This window comes from Cuculus canorus, chromosome 19 (genome assembly GCF_017976375.1).
Source record: "Cuculus canorus isolate bCucCan1 chromosome 19, bCucCan1.pri, whole genome shotgun sequence".
Classification (NCBI taxonomy): domain Eukaryota; kingdom Metazoa; phylum Chordata; class Aves; order Cuculiformes; family Cuculidae; genus Cuculus; species Cuculus canorus.
The window spans coordinates 6,366,071-6,378,337 of record NC_071419.1 but is presented as its reverse complement, the minus strand read 5'-3'; the positions used below and the strand labels follow the sequence as shown (position 1 = coordinate 6,378,337).

The 12,267-nt window shown below is 49.9% G+C and overlaps 1 protein-coding gene across 2 annotated transcripts; it reads left to right on the top strand.

Moving 5' to 3' along the window:
• The first annotated feature begins 430 nt into the window (after positions 1-430).
• TBC1D13 (TBC1 domain family member 13) lies at positions 431-12,085 on the top strand. 2 transcript variants are annotated; one of them, XM_009569451.2, is made up of 12 exons: positions 431-512; positions 611-684; positions 1,655-1,695; positions 2,171-2,232; positions 2,526-2,625; positions 3,986-4,068; positions 4,216-4,375; positions 5,137-5,344; positions 6,005-6,168; positions 7,617-7,777; positions 7,960-8,017; positions 8,331-12,085. In XM_009569451.2, exons 1-12 carry the CDS (start codon positions 490-492, stop codon positions 8,394-8,396), a joined length of 1,200 nt encoding a protein of 399 aa, XP_009567746.1. In that variant the 5' UTR covers positions 431-489; the 3' UTR covers positions 8,397-12,085. The 2 variants fall into 2 exon arrangements, with proteins under 2 accessions (XP_009567746.1, XP_053940320.1); XM_054084345.1 differs by lacking the exons at positions 431-512; positions 611-684; positions 1,655-1,695; positions 2,171-2,232 and adding an exon at positions 2,293-2,414.
• The last annotated feature ends 182 nt before the right edge of the window (positions 12,086-12,267 follow it).

Below are 12,267 nucleotides of genomic sequence, written 5' to 3'. Positions count from 1 at the left end.
TATAGTGGCCAGGTTGGATGGGCCCTTGGGCAGCCTGATCCAGTGGGAGGTGTCCCTGCCCATCGCAGCAGGGGTGGAACTGGATGGCCTTTAAGGTCCCTTCCAACTCAAACCATTCTATGATTCTACGATTCTATTATTAAGGTTGGACATGTCCTCTCAGCTCCCCTAGTCCAAGCACTGTGTTTGCTAAACCACCTCCTAAAGTGCCACATCCACATGCTTTTTGCGCCCCTCCAGCGATGGAGACTCCCCCACTGTCCCGGACAGACTGTTCTGACGCTTCACCACTATTTAGGTAAAGAATTCTTTTCCTAATAGCCAATGTAACCCTCCCCCGGCACCTCCTGAGGCCGCTCCCTCTCAGCTGCCCCCGGTTCCCCGCCCAGCCCCGCCTCGCTGTGCCGTCCCTCCCCGGGGCGGATCCTCCCCCCTCGGGGCCGGTTTCCACCCGGAGCGCTTTGGCGACGGGGCGGGGCGGGGGTGGCGATGTCGCGGCTGCACCGGAGCCGGTGGGGACGGGGAGAGGGGTTGGGGGTGTGTGTGTGGGGGTGTGTGGACACGGGAAACGAGGGGTAACGAGCGCTCTAACGGCTCCGCTTCCTCGCAGGATCGCGGACTTCCAGGAGGTGCTCGGCGAACCCACGGTGGCGCTGGGCAAGCTCCGACACCTCTGCTTCAGCGGTGAGCGCCCGCGGGGCACCGGCCCGGCCCCTGTCCCCCTGCCCCGATCCTTGCCCCTGGCCCGTGTCCCGGTCCCAGCCCCTTTCCAGCTCCCAACCCTGATCTCTGCCCCAGCTCCTGCCCCGATCCTATCCCTGGCGCCGTCCCAACCCCGATCCCAGTCCTAGCCCCGGTCCCTTCCCCCGATCCCAGTCCCTTCCCCCAATCCCGGTCCTCTCCCCCGATCCCGGTCCCTCATCCCGTTTCCTGCCCCCGGTTCCAGTCCGTGCCCCGGTCCCAGTCCCAGCCTCCCGGGCGGGCTCTGGGCACGACCTTGGCACTGGGGTCAGAGTCGGTCCCGGCCGCGAAGCCTCCACCTCCGGGATATGTTGGGAAGCGGGAGATGTTGGGTTTCAGCGCTTCCCGCCCGGCCTTTCAGCACCGCCAGCAACTGCCAGGCAATCCCTTCCTTCCCCCTCTATGAAAGCTTGTGGGTTCCGTTGTTTCTGCCCTGTCCTGTCCACCAGCTTCTGCTTCCAGTGCTGCGCCTGTCCCCACTGAGTCTCACCCCTGTAAAATGATTCCATTGCTTCGGTTCTGCCCTGTCTACCCCTGCACAGCCCCAGCGTCTGCTTCCAGCCCCATACCTGTCCCTGCCATCTCTAATGCCCACGAAACGGTTCCATTGCTTCTGCTGTCCTGTCCACTCCCTGCTCATCCCAGCCTTCTGCTTCCGGCACCCCACCAGTCCCCACTGGGTCTCACCCCCATTTAATGCTTCCACTGCTTCTGCTCTGCCTTGTCCATCCCTGCGTGGCCCCAGCCTTCTGCTTCCACCACCCAGTCTAATTCCAGTGGAGCTCCTTTTCCTGGCGAGTAGAGGTGACTCCCCACCTGTTTGTGTGCCGGCATTCACACTACACAGCGAGGAGACCGGGGCTAACGTGGTGATTTCTCTAACGTGGTGGTTTCTCTGCCTGTTGTTTCCCAGGAATCCCCTTTGACGGTGGGCTGCGCTGCCTCTGCTGGAAGGTGGGTTTTGCTCGGGGTGTTTCTGTGTTTTGCAGATGATGCTTTGGGTTGTGTGTATACTATTTTGGGACACTTCAAACTCTAAACAAAAAATCCAGAGCTTAAAAGCCACTCAGAATTGTCAGCGGTTTGTGGAGATCAGCACTGGCACAATCGCCGTAGTGTTTACTGACACAGGACAAGTGTCGCTTGGGACGATAGAAAGTGGCCTCTACTCTGTGCATGAACAGCTCTCAGTATTGAGCCGGGAGTGCATTTCAGTTAAGTTTGCTATGGATCAATCCTACAAATAGGTCTGTGTTGAAAACCAACCCCTGAAATATCTCTGCCAGTCGCTTGGTGAAGCACTAGGCTCTCTGGAGAAAGCTCCCAGTACTTTCAGAGACAGCTCTAGCCACTGCGTGTGGTTTGCTCGCCTTACAGCTCTAACAGCTCCTTCTCCAGATCCTCATTTGTGTGTTTGTCTCCTGTACAGATACTTCTGAACTACCTCCCTTTAGAGAAAGCCTTATGGAGCTCTTTGCTGAAGAAACAGAGGTGAGGGTGTGGGTGCTTGCTCCTCTATTTCTAACAATGCCTGTGGAGAAGGAGAATAGTTCCTTAAATAATTAAGTACCCTCATAAATTGAATTGTTCTTGTCTGGAATGCGCTGTTCCTTAGACTGCCTCCTGGCTCTGGTGGATTGACCTTCTCAGCCAAACTCAAAAGGAAATCAAATGTGCGTTCTGGCTGAGCAGGGTGGGACAGTGAGATCTGTTTGAACCCAGCTTGGGTGCTTATGTTGAATTTATATTCTGCTTCGTTGTAAGTGCCTCTTTTCTTCCTTAAGGGATCTGTATTCCCAGTTCTTAAAGGAAATGATTATCCAGCCTGGGATCGCCAAAGCCAACCTGGGTGTTTCAAGGGAAGACGTGACCTTAGAAGATCACGTAAGTGCTGTTAAGCCTTTCTGTTGCAGCAAATTTCACGGGGATATAAACTTGTTCTGGATTCTGGACCCCTGGGCTGCTCTTGGCTCAGTTCTTGGTCGGAGAGAACTTTGTCCTCCTAGCAGGAGGGACGGTTCCTAGGTACCAGCCTGGTGCTTATGTCTTAATAATGCGCGCTGAAGGCTACTGGCAAAGCACCAGGAGTTCTGAAGAGAGCTGTTTTCAGCTATGCAAATCCCTTCTCCGTCCTTTGGGGTTGGCTGCCCAGGCTGTGGTTCTCCTAGGGAAAGGGAGAGACTCACAAGAGGTGCTTCTAGCAAAGAGACACACTCCTGGGAGCTCAGGTCCATGGGCGGCTTCAGAGCAGGCTACTCCAAACAAGGGATATAAAAGAAGCAGGAGAGTCAGGTTGGACTGTGGCATGAAAGGCAGGAGACTCACTTATTTCTGGTTCTGCTGCTGGCTTTTTTTTTTTTAATTGATTTATCCTGCATCCCTCTTGGGTTTTTCCTTCTCTGAAAACGCTTTTAAGAGTGTATGTGTTGGGGGAGGGAGTGCAGTAACCGATCAGAAGATGCTGTAAAATGATACAGCTGCTTCCATGACTGGCCCTGGACGTTACTTTCCCTGCTAGTGTGCTCTCATCTGTGCCGCTGTGACCCTGGAGGCCTTGGTGCTGTGATCCAGCGTGTTTATAGCACTTCACACGTTGGCCGTGATCTTTGAATCTTGTGAAACACTAGGGTTGCTTTTTTCTCAGTTAGTTGTTAAGTCTGCATGGATCTTGACCTGGAGAGAGGAAAGTGTGTGTGGAGGGGGAGGGAAGTTTGTTGGATTAGAAAACTGGTCAGATACAGGACAGGCTGTTCCTATCACTGTGTATTTCCTTTTTCCTGGGGAGAACGGTGGAGATTAATCAGCTTCTCGGAGCAGAGATCCAGGGGGATCCTTGCAACTGATAACTGTCGTGCCTGTGGGCTGGTAACTAAGTACAAAGACCGTCTCTGTTGTACAGGTTGGAGCTGCAGTTGCAAATCTTGTTGATATAGGACAGGATATCTGATTTGGGAACAAAGTCATTAAGAGGCAGATGAAAAGGGACTGGAAATGTTGGCTTCTGCCTCTCAAAGTGAACCTGTGTGCTCACTTGTTTCACCCATTCTGGTCTGCTTCCCGCATGCTGTCTGAAGAAATAACACTAAATGTAGCCAGGGAGGGGAAAAAAATTAAACCTGATATGCTGTGAGTGCTGGCACTGGATGCCGGAGGGACAGCAGAAATGTTAAACCAGTGTGTATTTACTGAGGATTTTGATCCATGTGGAACGTGCGTGTTCTGTTTCTGTTGTTTATTTCTTCAGCCTCTCAATCCAAACCCAGACAGTCGATGGAATACTTACTTCAAGGATAATGAAGTGCTTCTCCAGATAGACAAAGACGTCAGGTACGTGAGGCGTAATGACTCGGGTGATTTAGTTAACACTTTGTACCTTGCAAATGCCATTTAATATTAAACCGAGCTTCCCGCTCAACATGGGGCAGGTACTTCCTTCTTCTTCTTCTACCTGATTTCGTTCTGCACCCGCTCTAGGAGGCTGTACCCCGACATGGCATTCTTCCAGCGCCCAACAGACTACCCCTGCCTTTTAATCCTGGACCCCCAAAACGAGTTTGAGACGCTGCGCAAGCGAGTGGAGCAGACCACGCTCAAGTCACAGACGGTGGCGCGAAACCGCAGCGGGGTTACAAATGTGAGATCTGGGGGCTATCCTCGGGGCAAGGCATCTCAGCTGATAAGCAGAAGGGTGTTTATCAGGCTTTTTTCTGGTTCTCTCTGCTTGTCTGGTGGAATTGGGCAAATACCCAGCACAACCTGTGTATTCTGGTGGCTGGACGGCTCTGGGACCTGTTGATGTGCCTGATGGTTGGTAGGGAATTAGAGATGTATTTAGTCTTAAGGGTTATTTTTTCCTGACTTCTGGTGGAAGTTGAACTTGCAGGAAGTTGTATTTTATGCTTGACTTGCATTCCTGTCTGGGAACAAAACACTAAAAGGTTAATTTAATGAAGTCGAATTTTTTACATAGTCTTTCAGAACTGTGACTTATAAACCTGCAGTTAGGAAAAGAGCCAGATATCTGCCAAAATGTGTGTTGTCTTTCCTCTTTCATGAGCAGAAGTGCCCTGTGCTGGTGGGGAAGGTGCCTTCTACCACAGCAGATCCGTACTTTTCCTCATACTACTAAAAAAAGTGGAGCTGTTGTGGTTTTTTACTGCATGGATCGAATGCTTCTGTGACTGAGGGGAACTGTTTGTTGCCGCACAGACTGCTTTGTCCTTCAGGGATAGCCAGCACCAGGGCTTCAGTGCCTTTGTGCTTCCCCAGTTACTTGTCTTGTTTCCAATCATTTGGGAGGCTCTGTGTGTTAAAAGCCAAGCCTGTCGCGTGTACAAAGCTGCCTGTTGCCAGTTGGTTATCCTGGATCAGCCCTAGCCTTGCCTTGCTCTGCAGGTGAGCTCCCCTCTTAAAACAACTCCTAATTCTCTGAACGAGTATGAAGTTCTGCCCAACGGCTGCGAAGCTCACTGGGAGGTGGTGGAGCGGATCCTGTTCATCTATGCCAAGCTGAACCCTGGGATAGCGTACGTTCAGGGGATGAATGAAATTGTGGGGCCTCTGTACTACACTTTTGCTACAGATCCTAACAGCGAATGGAAAGGTGAGGGACTCTTGGCTGCTCAGGAATGGCTGTTGTACTGCATACTCTCTGCATAAAGAACTGTTTTGGGAATGAGACTCATAAATAACTCTGGCTTGACTGTTTGGGGCTAGAAAACAAATACAGGAAGAGATGAGGGGTTTTGGGACAGCAGACTGAGAGAAACTGAATGGGCTGTGAGTGGTGAGGGTGTGGGAAGTGAGGAGTTTTGAGGGGGTTTTGTTTGGTTTGCATGGATCTAAGTTGCACTTTGTGAAACTTAAAACCCCTTTAGAAGCTCTTGTTTGCTCGTACTACATACACCTGGTAAGAAAAGAGTGGAATGGGAGCATTTTGCTTGTTGCTTTTTCATGGGAGCTCCAAGGGCGTGTGGAGAGCAGATGGTGTTCTCGGGCATAGATAAATGGTTTGTGACCCCATGTCATGGAAATCTCACATTGCACACAGGGTCTGTGTTTGCAGTGGCTTTGGAGACATTTCTGTTTCAAAAAAAACGTGTCTTGTCTTGTCCCAGGCCAAGCAAGCCAAGATCTTGTGGGATCCATTGCTTGAATCCAGTGCAGCAATGGGATTAGGGAGCCAGAGCAGTTCCAAGCCTGTGTGCCTCTGCCAGCGATGCTTCCTCTATTCACCCATCATTTTTAATGTTTTGTTTTCCAGAACATGCTGAAGCAGACACTTTTTTCTGCTTTACCAACCTAATGGCTGAAATTCGGGACAACTTCATTAAGAGCCTGGATGATTCTCAGTGTGGTATTACCTACAAAATGGAGAAAGTCTACTCCACTCTGAAGGAAAAAGATGTGGAGCTCTATTTGAAACTGGTGAGGAGCTAGGAGTTTCGGTTGGAATGCGAGGAGTGGAGCTTAATAGTGCATTTAAATGTCAACCGGTTTTGTTAAACTGTTACTGTGCTTGAACAGAAAGGTTTGAGGGAGTCTCTGAAGGGCTTTGCCTGCAGGGCCCGGAGGCTTTGTCATCTGTGAGCTGGAACAATCCCTCCTTGGAGTAAGCCTGGAGTGAGCTTACACAGTGTGGCTTTCCTCCCCTGCCTGACTGTGAAAACAAACAATAGTTGTTGCAAAGCTGCCAGCTGGGAGTCCAAGGTGTCTTGGCCACGTTCCCTGGTCACCTGGCTTGAGACCGGGTTGGAGATGGAGGCTTTAGTCTCTTGTAGTCATCAGGCAAAGCATGGGGTTAGCTGTAGAGTTCTTGGAGTCTGAGGTTACAGGAGTTGTGTAAACAAAAACGATGCCACCCCCAATGCTTCTCTTGCCACTGGATGCCCTGACAGCACTAAAACTGCATGGAGATCATTCCAGCAGTAAACCTGAATCAGGCAAAGTGTCCCATCCCACCAAACCAATTCTTTTCCCTTCATGCAAGGGTCTCACAGTGCCTTGGGTTGCTGTGGGTTTTGTTGAAAACATCTTCAGTCCTTGCAGGCCATTCCATGTGAAAGTCTAAGGAGAGTCGGGGAGGGAAAACTGTTCTTGTTACTCCAACCTTCACCAAATCACACTGGGGGGTTTTGTGTTTAGAGAAATTGGGATACATTACTTTTACAATCCTAAAGATGGTTTGTCAGCACAGTGACACAACCCACGGCACTGGCTGGCGGATGATTCAGTGGGGGAGAACAAACTGCTTACAGTTCAGTGGGCAGGAAGTGGCTTTGGCCACGCAGCAGCCAGTCCTTAAGAATATCAGGAAGATCTTGAGCTTATTTGACCTTGATTAAATTCATGGTCCTTGGATCTAACAGCAGGAAACAAGGAAGCTTCAGGCTAGAAGTGCTTACAGTATGTTTTGCTGATCATCGGCGTGAGCTCTGTTCCATCTTTGTTTCTTTTTGCAAATAGCGAACCTTTTGATAAATTCAAGGCTTCTGGAAGGGAGAGGAAATCCTGACCGACAGCGCCTCCGCTAGAGGGGGAGGGCTGTGGCTTTGCAGATAAAATGCTGCTTAAATGGGAACGTTAAAGCTACTTGGCAAGTTTAACGGAACTAACACAAATAGTGCCTTTAGAAGTAACAGCTTCCTTTGCTCCGTGTTGTGGGCAGAGGATCATTTTCTGGCTTGTTTGTAGGCATGGAGCGCAGCTACGTTTAAAATCTCTCAGCCTAGCCTGAATGTGAGAGGCTTCAAAGGAGGCAGTGGGTTTGCTGATGCTGCCGTGTGAGCTTAGAGTGGTGTCAGGATGGGGATGGGAACTTGGGGCGCATTGGCTGAGAGCATGTGTTCATTCTTTGCCTGGTGCATGTCCGACAGCAAGAACAGAACATCAAACCCCAGTTCTTTGCCTTCCGCTGGCTGACGCTGCTCTTGTCCCAAGAGTTCCTGCTGCCAGACGTCATCCGCATCTGGGACTCCCTCTTTGCTGACGATAAGCGCTTTGATTTTCTCCTGCTCGTCTGTTGTGCCATGTTGACGTAAGTACAGAGCTAGCCTTCCTGTTCTTTTCTTTCCCTAATTTACCTAAATCCATGGGTCCATGAGTCTTCCGTAAGCATGCGTTAGAGCGTCTGAAGCCTCTACAGGGGCACAGTGTAGTCTGGCTTAAAAGTTCCTCTGTAAAGAGTTGAAAGTACCTGGCATAATTTCCATCTTTCAGACTAATCCGGGATCAGTTGCTGGAAGGAGACTTCACTCTGAACATGAGGCTGCTACAGGTGAGGATTAAATATAGTTGCCAGGTTGAATGGGCCCTTGGGCAGCCTGATCCAGTGGGAGGTGTCCCTGCCCATCGCAGCGGGGTGGAACTGGATGATCTTTAAGGTCATTAAAAGAAAAACAACCCTTTTGGAAGGGTATTGAGGGTTGATCGAGTACAAAACTGGTCACTGTTGGCTGTTAAGTGAGTAACTGATCATGGCAGTGTGTTACAGGCCACAAGTGCTGCTGTCAGGGTTTGCTTGGCTTCAGTGGAACAACGTGTAGGAGAAATGCTGGGCAGTCACTTACATCCCTTTGTTTCCTTGACAGGATTATCCTATCTCTGACGTTCATCTGATTCTGAAGAAGGCAAAGGAACTTCAAGATTCCAAGTAGTCCCTGAGCCCAACAGAAGGTGTCAGAGAAACTGTATGGCAGCAGATCCCAGGAGATGCCCCCACGCAGTGGTGAGGCATTAAAGCTCCTCGTGGTCTCTGCAGGGCTTCAGGTTTAGTGTTTGGGCTCCAGGCCACCTTGAAGACTTCCTTCTACTCTATTTATTAGGTCAAGCAAGGACTGATTACTTCCCCATCTTTTTGGGTCCTGCACTCCAGGTTTTTTCAAGTCTCAAATGCCTCTGTGCTGCTAAAAGCAGTTCTTTGTATCTTTTTTTAATGACACTAAGTTTGAGGAGAAAGAAACTGTCTGCATATCCCTGAAGGAATGGACTACTGTATTGTGGAAGTAACCCACGGACTATCTTCTGATGAGGAAGGGACCATCTGAGTCCAAGTGGATTTTGGTGGGCAACTATGGAAGGATCTTCCTCCTGTGAATAGAATGTATCCCAATGAAGTCACACATCCTGCTCTTCAAGTAGTTTCTGGATTCTTCTCCTTCTCTGCACTTTGTCAACCCCCAGGTGTGCAAAGAAGATGATCGGAACAGCTTCTTGTGACCGTCATCTGATATCTGGGAGTTTGGACCCCTTTGCCTGGGAAAAAGACCTTGAGAAGCTGAGACAGGAGTACACGATAACAGCTGGCAGCTTTGTGCACAGAAACTGCCTGAATCCGGAATTGCCTTATCAACAAGGTCTCCTTGGAAGCAAGACTGTGGTGGTTTTAATCAATGAGTGAAGCGCAGTTTGAAGTCAAGTCTTACTACGCACAGCCTTAGAGCAGGAGCTTGTTGCCGCAGGGAGGCCTCGTGCTGCTTTCTCGGCTCTGAACTGGAGCATATCCAGCTACAGTCAGGATGCTGAAATACAAGGAATGGGCATATAGTGATGTGCAATGAAGACCGCTGTGTTTAGGGGTTTATACAGGCACGGCACCAGGATTTCTGCCTCAGTGGCTTGTGTGACACTACCCTGCATAAACTCTGGTCACGGTAACCTCGATGTTGTCTCACAGTCCTTGCTAAGTGAGACTACAAGTGAGAGTTTCTGGTACAATCCAGTGGGCATAAGAACATTTTGGTCATTAGTTGGCTGCTGGGGCTGATCCATTTCTCTGTGTACCGGTTCTGTACCTGAGCTGGAAACTTGTCCCTCCTGAGAGGGAAACAGCTGCATTTCAAACACAGGCTTCGGTGGGCACCGACTGGGACAAACCTCAAAGAGAACTGTTAACCTGCCAGCAGTGTAACGCTGATCGGAAACTGTAATCCTCAGAGGGAGAACTGCCAGCACCCGCGTGCTGCAGAAGCTCTGAACACTAATCCGGCGTGCTTTTCCCTTTCTCTCTGTGCTCTGCTGGCTCCCCTCTGCGTAGCTGTTTGACACTGCAGATTTTGGTATTTATGGGTATTGATTTGTTAAAGGTCAGTTTTCTTTGTAAGAGCTGCTTAAGCTGCTGGTGGCCCAGAATCGCCCTGGCAGGAGGGGGGTTGTCAGCCTTCAGCTTTTTTACTAATGTTTTCTTCCCTGAAGGCCGGTTCTTTACGGGCTACTGAATTCTCGCAAGGGTGGATGGGGAGACCAGAGCACAGATTGATGCGTGACTTTATGTTTCTATTGGCAATCCCAAGCAATTTCTGCCTCTTCAGAAGATGCTCGAGTGACACTGGTGCAGCCAGGCTTTGCTGCTGTGGTGGAGCAAGAGCAACTGATGACTTAAAGCAATCTGTAATTAATACCGGTGGCTGACAGCGTCCCTTTCTGCTGCAATCCTTTCTGGAGGATAGAGTTTTCCCCTAAGAAATGTGGCACCAGGACATCTGTGTGATGGATCATCTTGTCTGCTCTGATCACCGGGCACATGTTCTTCTTGCTGTCCTTAAGCCCTTTTGGGTGGTCCTATGGTCTCAGCTCTTGGGTGCCCTGCCAGTAGTCAGTATGGCCAAATGGCCAATGGGTTGGCACAAAGGTAGAACCAGGGCATCAACCTCTTAGGCAGAATTGGACCTCCTCCAAACACAGCTGCCTCAGAATCGCTCTAAATACTGCTGTAGCGCTCTCACATTCCACGTACAAGCTCTGCTCTCACCTCCCCAAATACCTTGGCTGTCCATTTCAGGTCTCTATTCATTTCAGATCTCCCTGGCAAGTGCAGGGTTGCCTTACGCTGTGTTTTCTCACTGGTAACAGCACCATCCATGAGGGTGGCATCTCCTTAACATCACCTGAGAAGGCAGCAGGCAAATTGGCATTAAAGCATTACTTGTAGATGAACTTTGCTTGTTTTCAGAGTAGCGCTGGGGCCCTGAGGTTGACCTCCTGCTCCAAGTCCGGTGCTTTGGGGACCTTTGTGGCTTTGCCAGTGATGTAGAAGCAAAAGGGTAACAGAGATGGAGTTGGTGGTGGCCACTCAGAACACTGATGGTGAGTTTGTATTTTATGACCTAACCTGGAGTTATTCACAGTTTGACAGTGAGCAGAATGGAGGCTGGAGGTGGCTTTGGGGAGCCTGGGGTGTCTGGGAACACCCAGGCTGGTGGGAGCGGGGACTGTGCTGAGGGGACCTGCAGCGCTGTGGGGCCGAGCCTGCCTCCCTGTTTTGCCCTCACTGAGCTTTTCGCTGTCCCGTTTAATGCTGGTTGATGCCGCTCTCCTGTTAAGACACTGTTCCGTTTGATGCTGTTAAACATGGTTCTCCCATTAAACACAGCTTTCCTATTTAACACTGTTAAACATCGCTCTCCCGTTTAACGCTGACGCTGTTAAACGCAGCTCTCCCATCTCCCGTTAAACACCATTCTCCCGATTGACCCTGTTTAATGCAGCTCTCCTGTCTGATGCCATTGAATGTGGCTTCCCCGTTAAACACCATTCTCCCATTTGACCCCATTTATGGCTCTCCCATTTGATTCTGTTAAACGTGGCTTTCCCCATTAAACACTGCTGTCCCATTTAACCACATTTAATATGACTCCCTTGTTAAACACAGCTCTCACGTTTAACGCAGTCCCCCTGTTTAACACTGCTCTCCCATAAAACGCTGTTTGACGCCACTCCCCGTTTGATGCAGCTCTCCCTTTTAATGCCATTAAACGCAGCTCTCCCGTTAGATGTGGCTCTCCCGTTTGACACCATTTGATGTGACTCTACCGTTTAATGTCATTAAGCGCTGTTCACAGGTTAAACACCGTTCTCCCATTCCACGCTGTTAAATGTGGCTCTTCCATTAGATGCAGCTTTCCTGTTTGACCCTGTTTACACGCAACTTTCCCGTTTAACACCATTAAACACGTCTCTCCCGTTAAACCCCACATAACGTGCCTCTCCCATTTGATGCAGTTAAATGTTAGCTTCCCTGTTAAACACCATTCTCCTATTTTACGCCGTTTAACGGGGCTCCCCTGTTAAACGTGGCCCTCCTGTTTAAATCAGTTCTGCTGGTTAGCGTGGCTCTCCCGTTAAACGCTGTTTGATGCTGCTCCCTGTTTGATGTGGCAGCCGGTAAATGCTGTTCACCTGTTAAAACACTGTTTTCCTGTTTGAAGCTGTTAAACACGGCTCCCCTGTTAAACACCATGCTCCCGTTTGACGTTAAATGCTGCTCCCCCATTAAACAAACGTTTTCTCCTGTTTGACACCATTCTCCTGTTTGACACCATTCTCCCATTTGATGCCATTAAACATGGCTCCCCTTTTTGACGGTGTTAAACGCTGTTCTCCTGTTCGATGCCATTGAACACAGCTCCCCTGTTAAACACGGCTCTGCTGTTAAACACCCTTCTCCCACTAAATACAGTTTAACGTGGCTCCCCCGTTAAATGCTGTTCTCCCGTTTGACGCCGGTGAACGCAGTTCCCCCGTTAAATG